The sequence below is a fragment of the Pseudopipra pipra genome, chromosome W, assembly GCF_036250125.1.
Source record: "Pseudopipra pipra isolate bDixPip1 chromosome W, bDixPip1.hap1, whole genome shotgun sequence".
Classification (NCBI taxonomy): Eukaryota; Metazoa; Chordata; class Aves; order Passeriformes; family Pipridae; genus Pseudopipra; species Pseudopipra pipra.
This window is the reverse complement of record NC_087580.1, coordinates 30127557-30139063: the sequence shown is the minus strand read 5'-3', so window position 1 is coordinate 30139063 and position 11507 is coordinate 30127557. Positions and strand designations below refer to the sequence as shown.

General features: G+C 49.3%; 1 protein-coding gene and 1 long non-coding RNA gene across 2 annotated transcripts; one reads left to right on the top strand and one right to left on the bottom strand.

The window, feature by feature from the left end:
* Positions 1 to 980: 980 nt before the first annotated feature.
* LOC135404967 (olfactory receptor 14J1-like) lies at positions 981 to 1784 on the bottom strand. The gene has a single exon (XM_064639691.1). It carries the CDS (start codon positions 1782 to 1784, stop codon positions 981 to 983), a length of 804 nt encoding a protein of 267 aa, XP_064495761.1.
* A 7756-nt stretch (positions 1785 to 9540) lies between these two features.
* On the top strand, positions 9541 to 10306 carry LOC135405716 (uncharacterized). The gene is made up of 2 exons (XR_010425974.1): positions 9541 to 9605; positions 10152 to 10306. It is a non-coding gene; the product is annotated as an uncharacterized LOC135405716 (long non-coding RNA).
* The last annotated feature ends 1201 nt before the right edge of the window (positions 10307 to 11507 follow it).

Below are 11507 nucleotides of genomic sequence, written 5' to 3'. Positions count from 1 at the left end.
CACCCCCAGGCTCATCTCTGAGAAGGAATTTAGAAAGCAAGGGGATCCTTTGTGCACCTCGTAGCTCAACGAGACGGCTTCTGCCATCAACTTTGTCTAAGCCTTCCACCCCCCCAGCCCCAAGCCGTGACACAGGGGCATGTCTTGTCCATGCAGTGCAAACATGGACTCCTGAGCTGGTCATTTGCTGTCCCTCCTTGGAGGGAAGAACAAGCCCAATGGCCTGGGGTGAGAGGCCAGTGCTGGGAGCGGCGCTGGCTGTGCCAGGGCACTGCTGGGTGCCCCCACCCTGAGCACTCCCACCCTTGTGCTGGTCACTGCTGTTTTCCTCTGCAGGGCGTTGTGTTGGGCACATCCTGGAGAGCAAAGTGGAAAGCAGATGGAAGCTTTGAGGCCCTGGCCTGAGGAGATGCCCCTGCAGGATGGCAGTGCTGCTGCAGAGGTCAGCTCTGTGCCAGCAGTGCCCGTGGCTGTCCCTGCCTGCAGTCCCTGGACAGTCCTGCAGCAGGACTGGGACCGACTGCCAGAGCACTGAGGCCTCCAACAACACAGGGCTCTGAAGGACAGTGTGGAAGGGAAGGGAGAGGAGGCCAGGCAGGAGAAGGGCTGCTGCTCTCTGGCAGTGCTGCTCTGCTGGGACTCTTTTGTGGCCCAGCTCTGCACAGAGGCACCGACCCTGCAGCTGCAGAGAAGTCAGAGAGGAAAGATGTCAGGCAAAGAAGCCAATGCAGAGTTCTTTATTTGGTTTAAGCACACAGTGAGTACAATTCCCAATTTGTACAGCCTGTGGGCCAGGCTAGAAAGGCAAACACTGAATTGAAAATTGTGTTTATATATATATATACTTTTTTATATATATCTTTATACATATAAAGATTTTTTGATGTGAACAAATTCTCACAAAAATAACACCCCTACCAGGAGCAAAAAATAGAGAAGATATGGTGGGCCTTTAATGAAGTACATAAAAGGATTGGCCTTTAATGAGGTACATAACATGGAGAAGAAGGAGAGTTTATTGCTTCTGAAAAACACCCAGTTATCAGCTTCCTCATGGCATCCTTGAGCTCCTGGTTCCTCAGGCTGTAGATGAGGGGGTTCAGTGTTGGAGACACCACTGAGTACATGAGTGACACAATAAGATCCAGGGATGGGGAGGAGATGGAGGGGGGCTTCAGGTAGGAAAAGAATAACGTGCTGAGGAACAGGGAGACCACGGCCAGGTGAGGGAGGCACGTGGAAAAGGCTTTGTGCCGTCCCTGCTGAGAGGGGATCCTCAGCACAGCCCTGAATATCTGCACATAGGAGAAAACAATGAAAATGAAACACCCAATCATTAAACAGGCACTAAACACAATAAGCCCAAGTTCCCTGAGGTAGCCTGAGTGTGAGCAGGAGAGCTTGAGGATGTGTGGGATTTCACAGAAGAACTGGTCCAGGGCATTGCCCTGGCACAGGGGCAGGGAAAATGTACTGGGTGTGTGCAGCAGAGCAATGAGAAACCCAGCAGTCCAGGCAGCTGCTGCCATGTGGGCACAAGCTCTGCTGCCCAGGAGGGTCCCGTAGTGCAGGGGTTTGCAGATGGCAACGTAGCGGTCGTAGCACATGATGGTGAGGAGGGAAAACTCTGCTCTAAGAAAGATTATGTAGACAAAAACCTGTGCAGCACATCCTGTGTAGGTGATGGTTCTGGTGTTCCAGAGGAAATTGTGCATGGCTTTGGGGACAGTGGTGCAGATGCAGCCCAGGTCTGTGAGGGAGAGGTTGAGCAGGAAGAAGCCCATGGGGGTGTGCAGGTGGTGGTCACAGGCTACGGCGCTGAGGATGAGGCCATTGCCCAGAAGGGCAGCCAGGGAGATGGCCAGGAAGAGCCAGAAGTGCAGGAGCTGCAGCTCCCTCCTGTCTGCGAGTGCCAGGAGAAGGAACTGGGGCATGGAGCTGCTGTTGGACATTTGCTGCCTCCGGTTATTGTTTTCTGTTGAGGAGAAAAAAGGCAGAACTGAATTAGGCTAGAGTCAATCAGCAAAACATCTTGCATGTCTCAAAGCAACTTAACATTCAGGGCCCATTTTCAGGAAGATCTCTCTGCATCCCTCTCCCTGAGCTCTGGGTTTTGCTGGCTGATGGGGGCACTGAGAGCAGGGACCCTGGAATGGGCTCCTGAGAAATCCTTCTTGCTGTGCAGTGAGAGGCAACTTGGAGCACAGGGTGACCTCCAATTAAATGCACTTGTGATGTATCAAAGTGTTTCCAGAACTGCTGGTCACAGTTTGGCCAAGGGCAGAACAGAGGGAGGGGATTTGGGGGACTTGATTTTGTTCCAGTTCCTCTTGCCAGGAATGAGTTTGGATGGTTGAAATCTCTGACATTTCTAATGTGCTCCAAGTGAAATCTTGTGAGTCCTGAGAGGCAAAGGGATGGTCTCTTGGTGCAGAGACAAAAGCTGGCCATCATTCCTGTTCACAGCTGCCCCTGGCTGGCAGCTTGGAGCTGAAGGGGGATCACCCTTAGGAATTCCCTTAAAAAAAGAACAAGGCACTTCTGGGAGCAGAGGAATCTGGAATCCTGGTTCAAAGAGCACATTGACAGAATCCTTGCCATCCTCAGGATGCCTGATTAGGATCTCATCTCTATCCTCCCAGACTGCCACACAGAGGGATCATTGCAGCTCCCAAGTACAGCAGCCCAGAGCATTTCCATGGATTTAGCACTGAGAAGTTTTCTCCATGGGGATCCTGTGCAGCACAGAGATCCTATGGCAGAGTTGTGCCCTTCTGGAGGGCACCTGCAGCCCTGTAGGACACCCAGGCAAACAGTTGAAAACCCTGAAGGTGCCTGGAGGGCACTTGGGCACTTGGTTCCCACAGACACATCCCAACAGCAGCACCCAAAGGGTTTGTGTCTGGACAGGAATCTGCCACCCCCAAACCCCACAGTGGCTTAGAAAACTCACTGGTGAGAACAAGGAGAGCCCAGGCAGCAGGGGATGGCAGGGAAATGCCACAGTGCTGCTGCCAAGGGAGGAGGGACACAGAGAGACAGCTGGAAATCAGGGCCCTGTCCTTGCCTGGGCTCTGGCTGCTGCAGGGCAATGCACAGCCCAGCCCCCGTGGGCCTGAGGGCACAGGCTCTGCTTAGGCTGGGAAAGGAGCCCAGGCAGGAGCTGCTCAGGGAAGGGGTCTGTGCCACAGGGACAGCAGGGAGGGGCCCACATCCCCCTGCCCAGCCCTTGTGGCAGCAGCTGCCTCTCCCTGCCTGCCTGTCTCGGGGTGAGGAGCTGTTCCTGCCAGCAGCCCCTGCCTGTGCCCAGCTCAGCTCCCTGCCAGTGCTGCCAGAGCCATCCCCAGCCCAGTGCCCAGGGGCAGCTCTGCCTGGGCAGGGGCTGCAGAGCAGATCCCAGACAGCCTGCGGTGGCTGGGAAGGGGGAGGTGTTCTGGGGGGATGTGCTTCCTGAGAAGGGCCCCTGGAAATGGAGGAGGTGGAGCTGAAGCTGTGAGGAGCCCTGAGCCTGCAGCTGAAGGGCCCTGCCCAGCCCTGCCCTGCCCTGCCCTGCCCTGCCCTGCCCTGAGGGGTCACTCCTTCCACCCACACCTTCTCCCTGCAGGGCCGTGGCAGCTCCTTGGCCGGGCTGAGAGCTGACCCTGGCAGGCAGCAGAGTCCCTGCCCCAGCACACAGAGCCCTGGTGGCAGGACCCTGCTCTGCACCACAGCCCTGGGCACCCCTGGCTGCACCCCCACCTTCCCACCCCACAGCCAGCCCTGGCACAGGGAACCTTCTGGCCCTGGGCCTCTGATGGGGCAGCAGCAAGTCCTGCTCTGCAGCAGCTTCTCCTGCTGCACCCCAGCAAATCCAGCAGAGCCATCCTGACAGCTCTGCCACTGCTGCCATTTGGCAGCTGGGAGAGGCACTTGCAGGAACTCACCTGCACTGCTCTGCAGCCAGAGCCTGACCGTGGCAAAGGGCTGGCAAGGTTCCTGCCCTGAGCAGCTCTGCCCTGTCCTCCCACCCCAGGATCCCTTGAACCTCCTGCTCACTTCTCCTCTCTGCCCTTGCTGCCTGCAGTTCCTGCCCTGCTCTGCCATATGGCCACTTCCTCTGCACTGCAGCAACTGGGAGAGTCCTGCTGAAAGATCCTAGAATGTGGAATGTGGCAGCTTTAGGAGATGCCTCCAGGAAGGCAAGCTGAACTTTCCTACAGCCAGAGAATTCTTCCTTGAAATCCTGGGAAGGTTTCTCCCATGGTGAGAGCTCAGTCACCTCCCAGCCCAGGTTGCCTCTCATCTCTCTGCCTTCTCTCCTGTGTCTTGGGTGCTGCAGGCAGTGCCCTCAGCCCTGCTGGGCTGTGCAGAGGAGCTGCTCACCAGCAGAGCTGTCTCTTTGAAGCTCTCCTTGGTTGCCAGGCGCTCCCAGTGTGCCAGGAGCCCAGCCCAGCTCAGCAGCACAGCAACAGCCCCACTTATTTAATGACCCTCAGGGCGTTTGGCATTGTTTACATGAGACTCAGTCCCTGAGAGGAAGCTCAAACAACTTCTCAAGAAGTCAAAATGAGATTGAAACACTGAAGTTTCTTGTACTGTTAATGGGTCCCACTGAAGAACATGACTGTGAAAGCATCCCCAGATTCCAGTTGGAACAGAAAACTGCAGACAGTGATGACAAGGATGGACAAACAAAGGAAAGGTGGCTCTAATGTGGAATAAACCTTGACATGTTTCTTTAATCCAGAGGACCAAGCCCTGACCCCCAGCCCCTGGGAAGGCAGATCCTGTCCCTGCCTCATTCCTCTGGGCTCTTCCTGGGGCACTGGGATGTGGGATGTGCAATGCCAAGGGCAGGACCATGGGGTGGCACCTGCCAGGCTGCTGAGCAGGGACAAGGAGGCCATGAGGCCCCAGGGCTGCAAGGGCCACTCCCCTCCTCCTGGCATCAGGGGCACAGACAGCAGCCATGGCCAAAGGCCTGCAGAAGGTGGTTCTGTCAGGGCCTTTCAGCTTCTCCCCCTCCCTGTCTCCTCTCCAGCCCAGGCTGTCCTACGGTGTCCATGCCCTGCCCCTTTCCCTGCAGGCTGTCGTCATCCCCCCGGCTGCCCCACTTGGCTGGCACCTTCCTGCACTGACATCTCTGCGTCCTCCCTGGCTCCTCCCGGACACACAAAGCCTTGGGCTCATCCAGACTCCTTCTTTGTGACATATTGCACCACAACACTGACCTCAGAGGGAAATTTCTGGCTTCTTGTCACCAGTCTAGGCCACCCCAGCTGCCCTTGGTGGCACTAGTTCTTTCTTAGGCTGTTGTCTGCCATGAAGAAAAGCTCCACCAGCTCTGACACCCCCCTTCCAGACCTCTCAGGCTACTCCTCTACTGTCCTCATTCTTCACACCACTGACCCCTGAGTCCTCAGCCTCTATATACGGGTCATGTGCTTGAGGCCCCAAATTCCTTCCTGAGGGATCTCTGGGACCTCTCCAAGGTTTTGGAAGATGACAATAGAGTGCTCTTATCCCAGGAAACACAGAGGGACACTTTTTTTCAAGGGTTGTCTTGGCAGAATGAGGCACAATCTCTTTAAACTTTCTGGCACAAGGGAGCTCTGAGCTCTGGGTACGGAGGGAGGTCCAAGTGCCAAACACTGGAGTGGGAGCTACAAATCATCAGGGCTTGTGTTCTTTGGAGGGCCAGACACTGGTGAGAGTGGTGTGTGTGTGCACATGGAAGGACTTGAAGGACACAATGAACTGTCTCAAAACACTGTCAAAGCAGGAAAATCCCATAAGGCACCACAACACATAAGCACTGGTGGCAAACAGGAAGACCTTTAATTCCAAGGCCTGAATGGAGGTGAAGCTTTGGAAGTAGCCCCCAGGACAGAATTGCACTGTGCAGACTGTGGGAAAGAGCAGACAGCCCCAACAGGAAGCCAGGGCTGGTAAGGCAGGTCTGGGGAACCCCTCCTGACAAAGATTCCCACCTGCAGACTGGAAGCACACCGGGCAAAACTCCCACCGTGGCAAACTGTGGGAAAGGAAGCAAGTCCTTGTAGATGTGCCAGCCCAAGCTGTGGGAACAGCATCTACCCCCCTGAATACCCGGGGCTTGGGCTGTATAAAAGTGATAGCCCAGAAGCACAACTTGGGGACCCTCCACCAAGCAGAGCAGGGTGAAGAAGGACCGATGGGAGCCTCAGGGATCTCCATGGTGTGATACATTTACTTCATCTCTGTCTCTTTCTCACTGTCTTCCCACCACCCCCTTCTTCTCTCTCTTTCCATTTCTTTCTCTCTCTCTACCTCCTATTTATTGTTAAATCAAAGCTACAGGGTCCATTTGGCTTCGTAAGGCTCTGTAGTGTGATAATGGACCCTTGATTCCATGGGTTTGTAAAATGTCTCAGCACTCCTTTGGTTCTAGGAGGCCCCACATATCAGAGTGTCCCCTTGGTTCCATGAGGTTCCACAGTGTCCCAGGATTCCTCTGTTTCCATGAGCCCTGCAGTGTCACAATGGCCCCTTGATTCCATGAGATTCCACAGTGTCCAAGGAATCCTTTGGTTCTATGAGCCCTGCAGTGTCACAATGGCCTATTGTTTCCATGAGGTTCCACAATGTCACAAGGATTCCTTTGGTTCCATGAGGCCCTGCATGACACAAAGGCCCCTTGATTCCATGAGGTTCCACAGTGCCAATATGGACCCTTGATTTCTTGAGGTCCACTGTGTCCCAGGGTCCCTTTGTCTCCATGATGCTCTGCAGTGTCACAGTGGCCCCTTGATTCCATGAGGTTCTGAAAAATCTCAGGGTTCCTTTCGTTCCATGAGGCCCTGCAGTGTCAGAGGCCTAGTAATTCCATGTGGTTCCACATTGTCCCAGGCTTCCTTTGGTTCCATTGTCCCTGCAGTGTCACAGTGGCCTTTGAGTCCCTGAGGTTCCTCAGTGTCACAATAGCCCCTTGATTCTATGAGGTCCTGAAATGTCTCAGGGCTCTTTTGGTTCCATGAGGCCCGTCATGGTACAATGAATCCTTGGTTCCATGAGATTCCACAGTGTCCCAGAGTTCCTTTGGCTCCAGAAGGCCCTACAGTGTCACAATGGCCCCTTTACTCCAGGAGGTTCCACAGTGTCCTTGCCGGAACACACAGGGCTGTAATGTTGTCACCCCTGCAGAGCTGCCTCCAGCTCTGGGCTCCAGCACAGGAAGGACATGGACCTGCTGGAGAGAGTCCAGAGGGGACCAGCAAGAGGATCAGAGGGATGGAGCAGCTCTGCTGTGAGGAAAGGCTGAGAGAATTGGGATTGTTCAGCGTGGAGAAGAGAAGGCTTTGAGGTGACCTAATTGTGGCTTTGCAGTGCCTGAAGGGAGCCAACAAGAAAGATGGAGACAGACTTTGGACAAGGGCCTGGAGTGACAGGACAAGGGGAAATGATTTCACACTGAGAAAGGGAAGGGTTAGATGGGATATTAGGAAGAATTTGTGGACTGTGATGGTAGTGAGATCCTGGCACAGGTTGCTCAGAGAAGTTCTGGCTGCCCCATCCCTGGAAGTGTTCACGGCCAGGTTGGATGGGGCTCTGAGCTCTGAGCCTAGTGGAAGGTGTCCCTGCCCATGGCAGGGGGTTGGACTGAGATGCTCTTTAAGGTCCCTTCCAACCCAAACCATTCCATGATTCTGTGACTGGTGGGGGATGTGGTGGTCGGAGCCGACGGGCACAGAGACCCCAAAATGATGGAGTTTTCCATTCTGGGTGGAGGAAGGAGGGGGCAGCAGAACTGACACCTTGGACTGCTGGTGGTCAGTTTGTTCTGTTTGGGAGACTGACTGATCTGGGTGTGAGTGTGGATGTGCTGGAGGGCAGGAAGGCTCTGCAGAGTGATCTGGACAGGCTGGATCAAGAAGGCCAAGTGTCAGGGACTGCCCTTGGCTCCCAACAACCCCCTGGAACACTCCAGGCTGGGGACAGAGGGGCTGGAGAGCTGCTCAGCAGGAAGGGACTTGGGGGTGCTGCTTGACAGCGGCTGGATATGAGGCAGAGTGTGCCCAGGGGGGCAAGAAGGCCAAGGGCATCGTGGCCTTGGTGGAGAAGAGTGTGGCCAGCAGGAGCAGAGAACTGATTGCCCCTCTGTGCTGGGCACTGGGGAGGCCCCACCTGGAGTGCTGTGTCCAGTTCTGGCCCCTCAGTGCCAAAAGGCCCTTGAGGGGCTGGAGCGTGTCCAGAGAAGGGAACGGAGCTGGGGAAGGCTCTGGAAAACATGTCTGCTGAGGGACGGCTGAGGGAACTGGGCTTGTTGAGTGTGGAGAAGGGGAGGCTCAGGGGGGACCTCATTGCTCTCTACAAGGCTATTTGAGAAGTGGCTTGTAATTTTTATAATCTGTGTATATAGATACATATGCCTTGTATTTGTGGAAAATAAATCCATTTCATTCAATGTCCCATTTCACCAGTGAGAACCTGCGTTAAACTTTGATTGTATTTTGTACTTAATGAGTTCGTATCATTAATGGTTGGGTATATTGTAGAACTCACATTTGACAACAGTAACAGCAGTAACCGGAGACTTCAGGTATTTGTAGAGGAGATTTTTGGGGCCTGTTTCTTGGTTTTGGGAACACAAAGGCTGATGCTTGGCAAGGATAGAATATTGTTATTGTAGTGTAGGTGACATTTTTATGAATTGATGGATGTCCTGCAGCAAACAGGGCTGATGTGCAAATGGGTGTGTCAGTGTGTTCTGGAACTTGGTTGTGTAACTGTCTGATGGGATCTGTGAGAACTGAGAGTTGGTGTTTAGAAATGATCTCAGACCTGAAGAACAACAGAGCATATCTGAAATCCCATGGGAATTTTCAGTTTAGAGGGTCAAACCCACAGATATTGCACAGTTACAATGAAGGCAAGACCAATCTGGTGATAGTGAGGGGACTGAGCCTGTGAGACCCAAGACTTGTGTTTCTAATGTTAAATCCTGAAATGTCTGAAGCTGCAACTTTTAACTGACCTGCTCTTCAAAAAATAGCAAAATTAAAGATTAAAATTAAACCCCACAGTGTCAGGAGCAGATCTTGGCTGATCTGCATGTTCCATGCTAAATACAAAATTGAGCACTTCAGTCATAATAGTCTGCACCTTTCCTGGATTGCCCTGATGCTGTTTGTGCTGAACAGGTGTTACAATAAAGGCAGTTTTACCTGTCCCTTGTTTACTTTTCTGAGCTCTTTGGAGCTGTCTTTTCTTGTAAGAGCAATATGTGGTTATCTATGTTTGTCTGGTGGTAATTTCTCAAGGGATTTGTGTACAGGACGGGGCCTGAATTTCTTGGGTGGTTTGCACAGGTTCTTTGATAACACATTCCCTGGTGATACTTGAAAGTTTTTTATAAAATGTCTTTTGTAGCATATGCTGGGATCTGTAATGCTTGGTTGTTTGTTTTTTTTTTTTCATTCAGGGATGGGACTTGTGTAATACTCACAGGCTAATGCTTGGTCCTTAGGATTTCTTTATTAGTTTTAATTTTAATTCAAGTGTTTTAGTATCCCATTTTCCCTGCAGATGTGTGGAGGAAATGATTTGCTCACTGTAAGCAAAATAGCTGCTCTTGGTTGAAGGGCTTGGTAAGTTGTTCTTCCTTAATAACATTTACTTTTTAGCTTTTTAAAAAAAGACCTTCACAAAGGTCTGGCTTTGCACAAAATAATATGTAAAGTCAGGATGGTTTTCTGCTTGTTTGGTTTTATTTCTTTTTAAATTAAACTGTGAGCTGATAGACTTCAGATCATTCCTCATATAGTCAAAAAACCCAACATTGGCAGGCTTGAGTAGAAAAATTAAAATTAAAATTAATAATTAAAAAATTATTCATCTCCACTGGATGAATACGGGAACAGAATCTTCTCCAGTTTTCTTTAACTAAAAGGAATTTGGTCTTGACCTTTTGTTGTCCCTGCCACATTTTGTGACTTTGGACCAGTTTTATCACCGAGTTCAGTCCTGAAGTAAAAAAGTGGAATTCATGAATTGGAGGAATTCAGTTTTTAATGTGTGTCCATGAGCTTAGTTTTGATGCTTTTTGGCAAGTATTGAATCTCTTCTGCTCCTGGGCTCTGTGAGTTTTATTACTTTGTTCCTTCAGAAGTCTTAAACTGTTTTTCCCACTGCAGGTCTGTGTAGAACAGCAGATTTCTTGCCAGGTTTCTCCTTCCAGCTCTTCCTCAAAACTCTTCCTGTGCCATCCACTGACGCCTTTCTAGCCCCCAGTCATCTGCTCGAATCTCTAAAACATGTGACTCATGTTCCATTTTTATATTCATCTTCACATGACTCCTGAATCTTTCTGTGTGCATTTTTGTTTGTTTTCTCACTGGGTTGTAAATGAGCTGTTGTCACATCTGGTTTCTTGGGTAGGACTTTGGCCTTTCAGTTACACACCGAGTAATTCTTCCCTCCTTTCCTGGTTTATAATCCTTACCTAAAGGAAGGGGCTGAATGTGAAAGCCTTAATTTACTTAATGCAACAGTTGTCTACAAAAGAAGTTGCTTCAAACACCAATTGCAAAAGCATCCAAATGTGTGGATCCTGAAAGATCCAGTATTGCCCTCTCTGGTTAGCATAGATAATGTTTAGTTGAAGCACTGATGTTTATTTTCCATTTGTTTAAGAGAAGAGGGAAAATACTTGAAAACACCAGGAGCTTTATTGAAGTTGACATATTTTGCTTAAGGCAATAAAGTTTATTATTTCAAACTAACACCCAAAAAAGAGTGCATCTGTGAATAAAGTCACATCTTACTGGGAATTCCTCTCTAAATCTGAGAAACCTGGCAAACAGCCTTAGCTAAAAATACCCAAACCTACATGAGTTGTGCTTTGACTGCTGTGCTTACAGAACATCTGATGGTGGTAAAATATAAATATGTAAAAAATGTTTAAATAAAATAAATGTTTAAATAAAATGGTATCCAAATATAAACTTGAATTCCTACGCCTTATATATATATAAAAAAAATATAAATACGTTAAAAATGTTTAAATAAAATACATGTTTAAATAAAATAAATATTTAAATAAAATGGTATCCCAATAAAAATTCAAATTCCTACGCCTTAAATACATTAAAAAAATATAAATAAAGATATAAAAAATGTTTAAATAAAATAAATGTTTAAATAAGATGGTACCCAAATAGAAATTCAAATTCCTACGCCTTAAATATATTAAAAAAATACAAATAAAAATATAAAAAATGTTTAAATAAAAATTGTTTAAATGAAATGGTATCCAAATATAAATTCAAATTCTTTTGCCTTAAATATATAAAAAATATAAATACCTAAAAAATGTTTAAATAAAATAAATATTTGAATAAAATGGTACCCAAATATAAATTTGAATTCCTGCGCCTTAAATATAAAAAATGTAAATATATTAAAAATGTTTAAATAAAATAAATGTTCAAATAAAATGGTATTCAGCAAAAAACTGAAGAGAAAAACTTTGTAAATTTTGTTTCAGAATC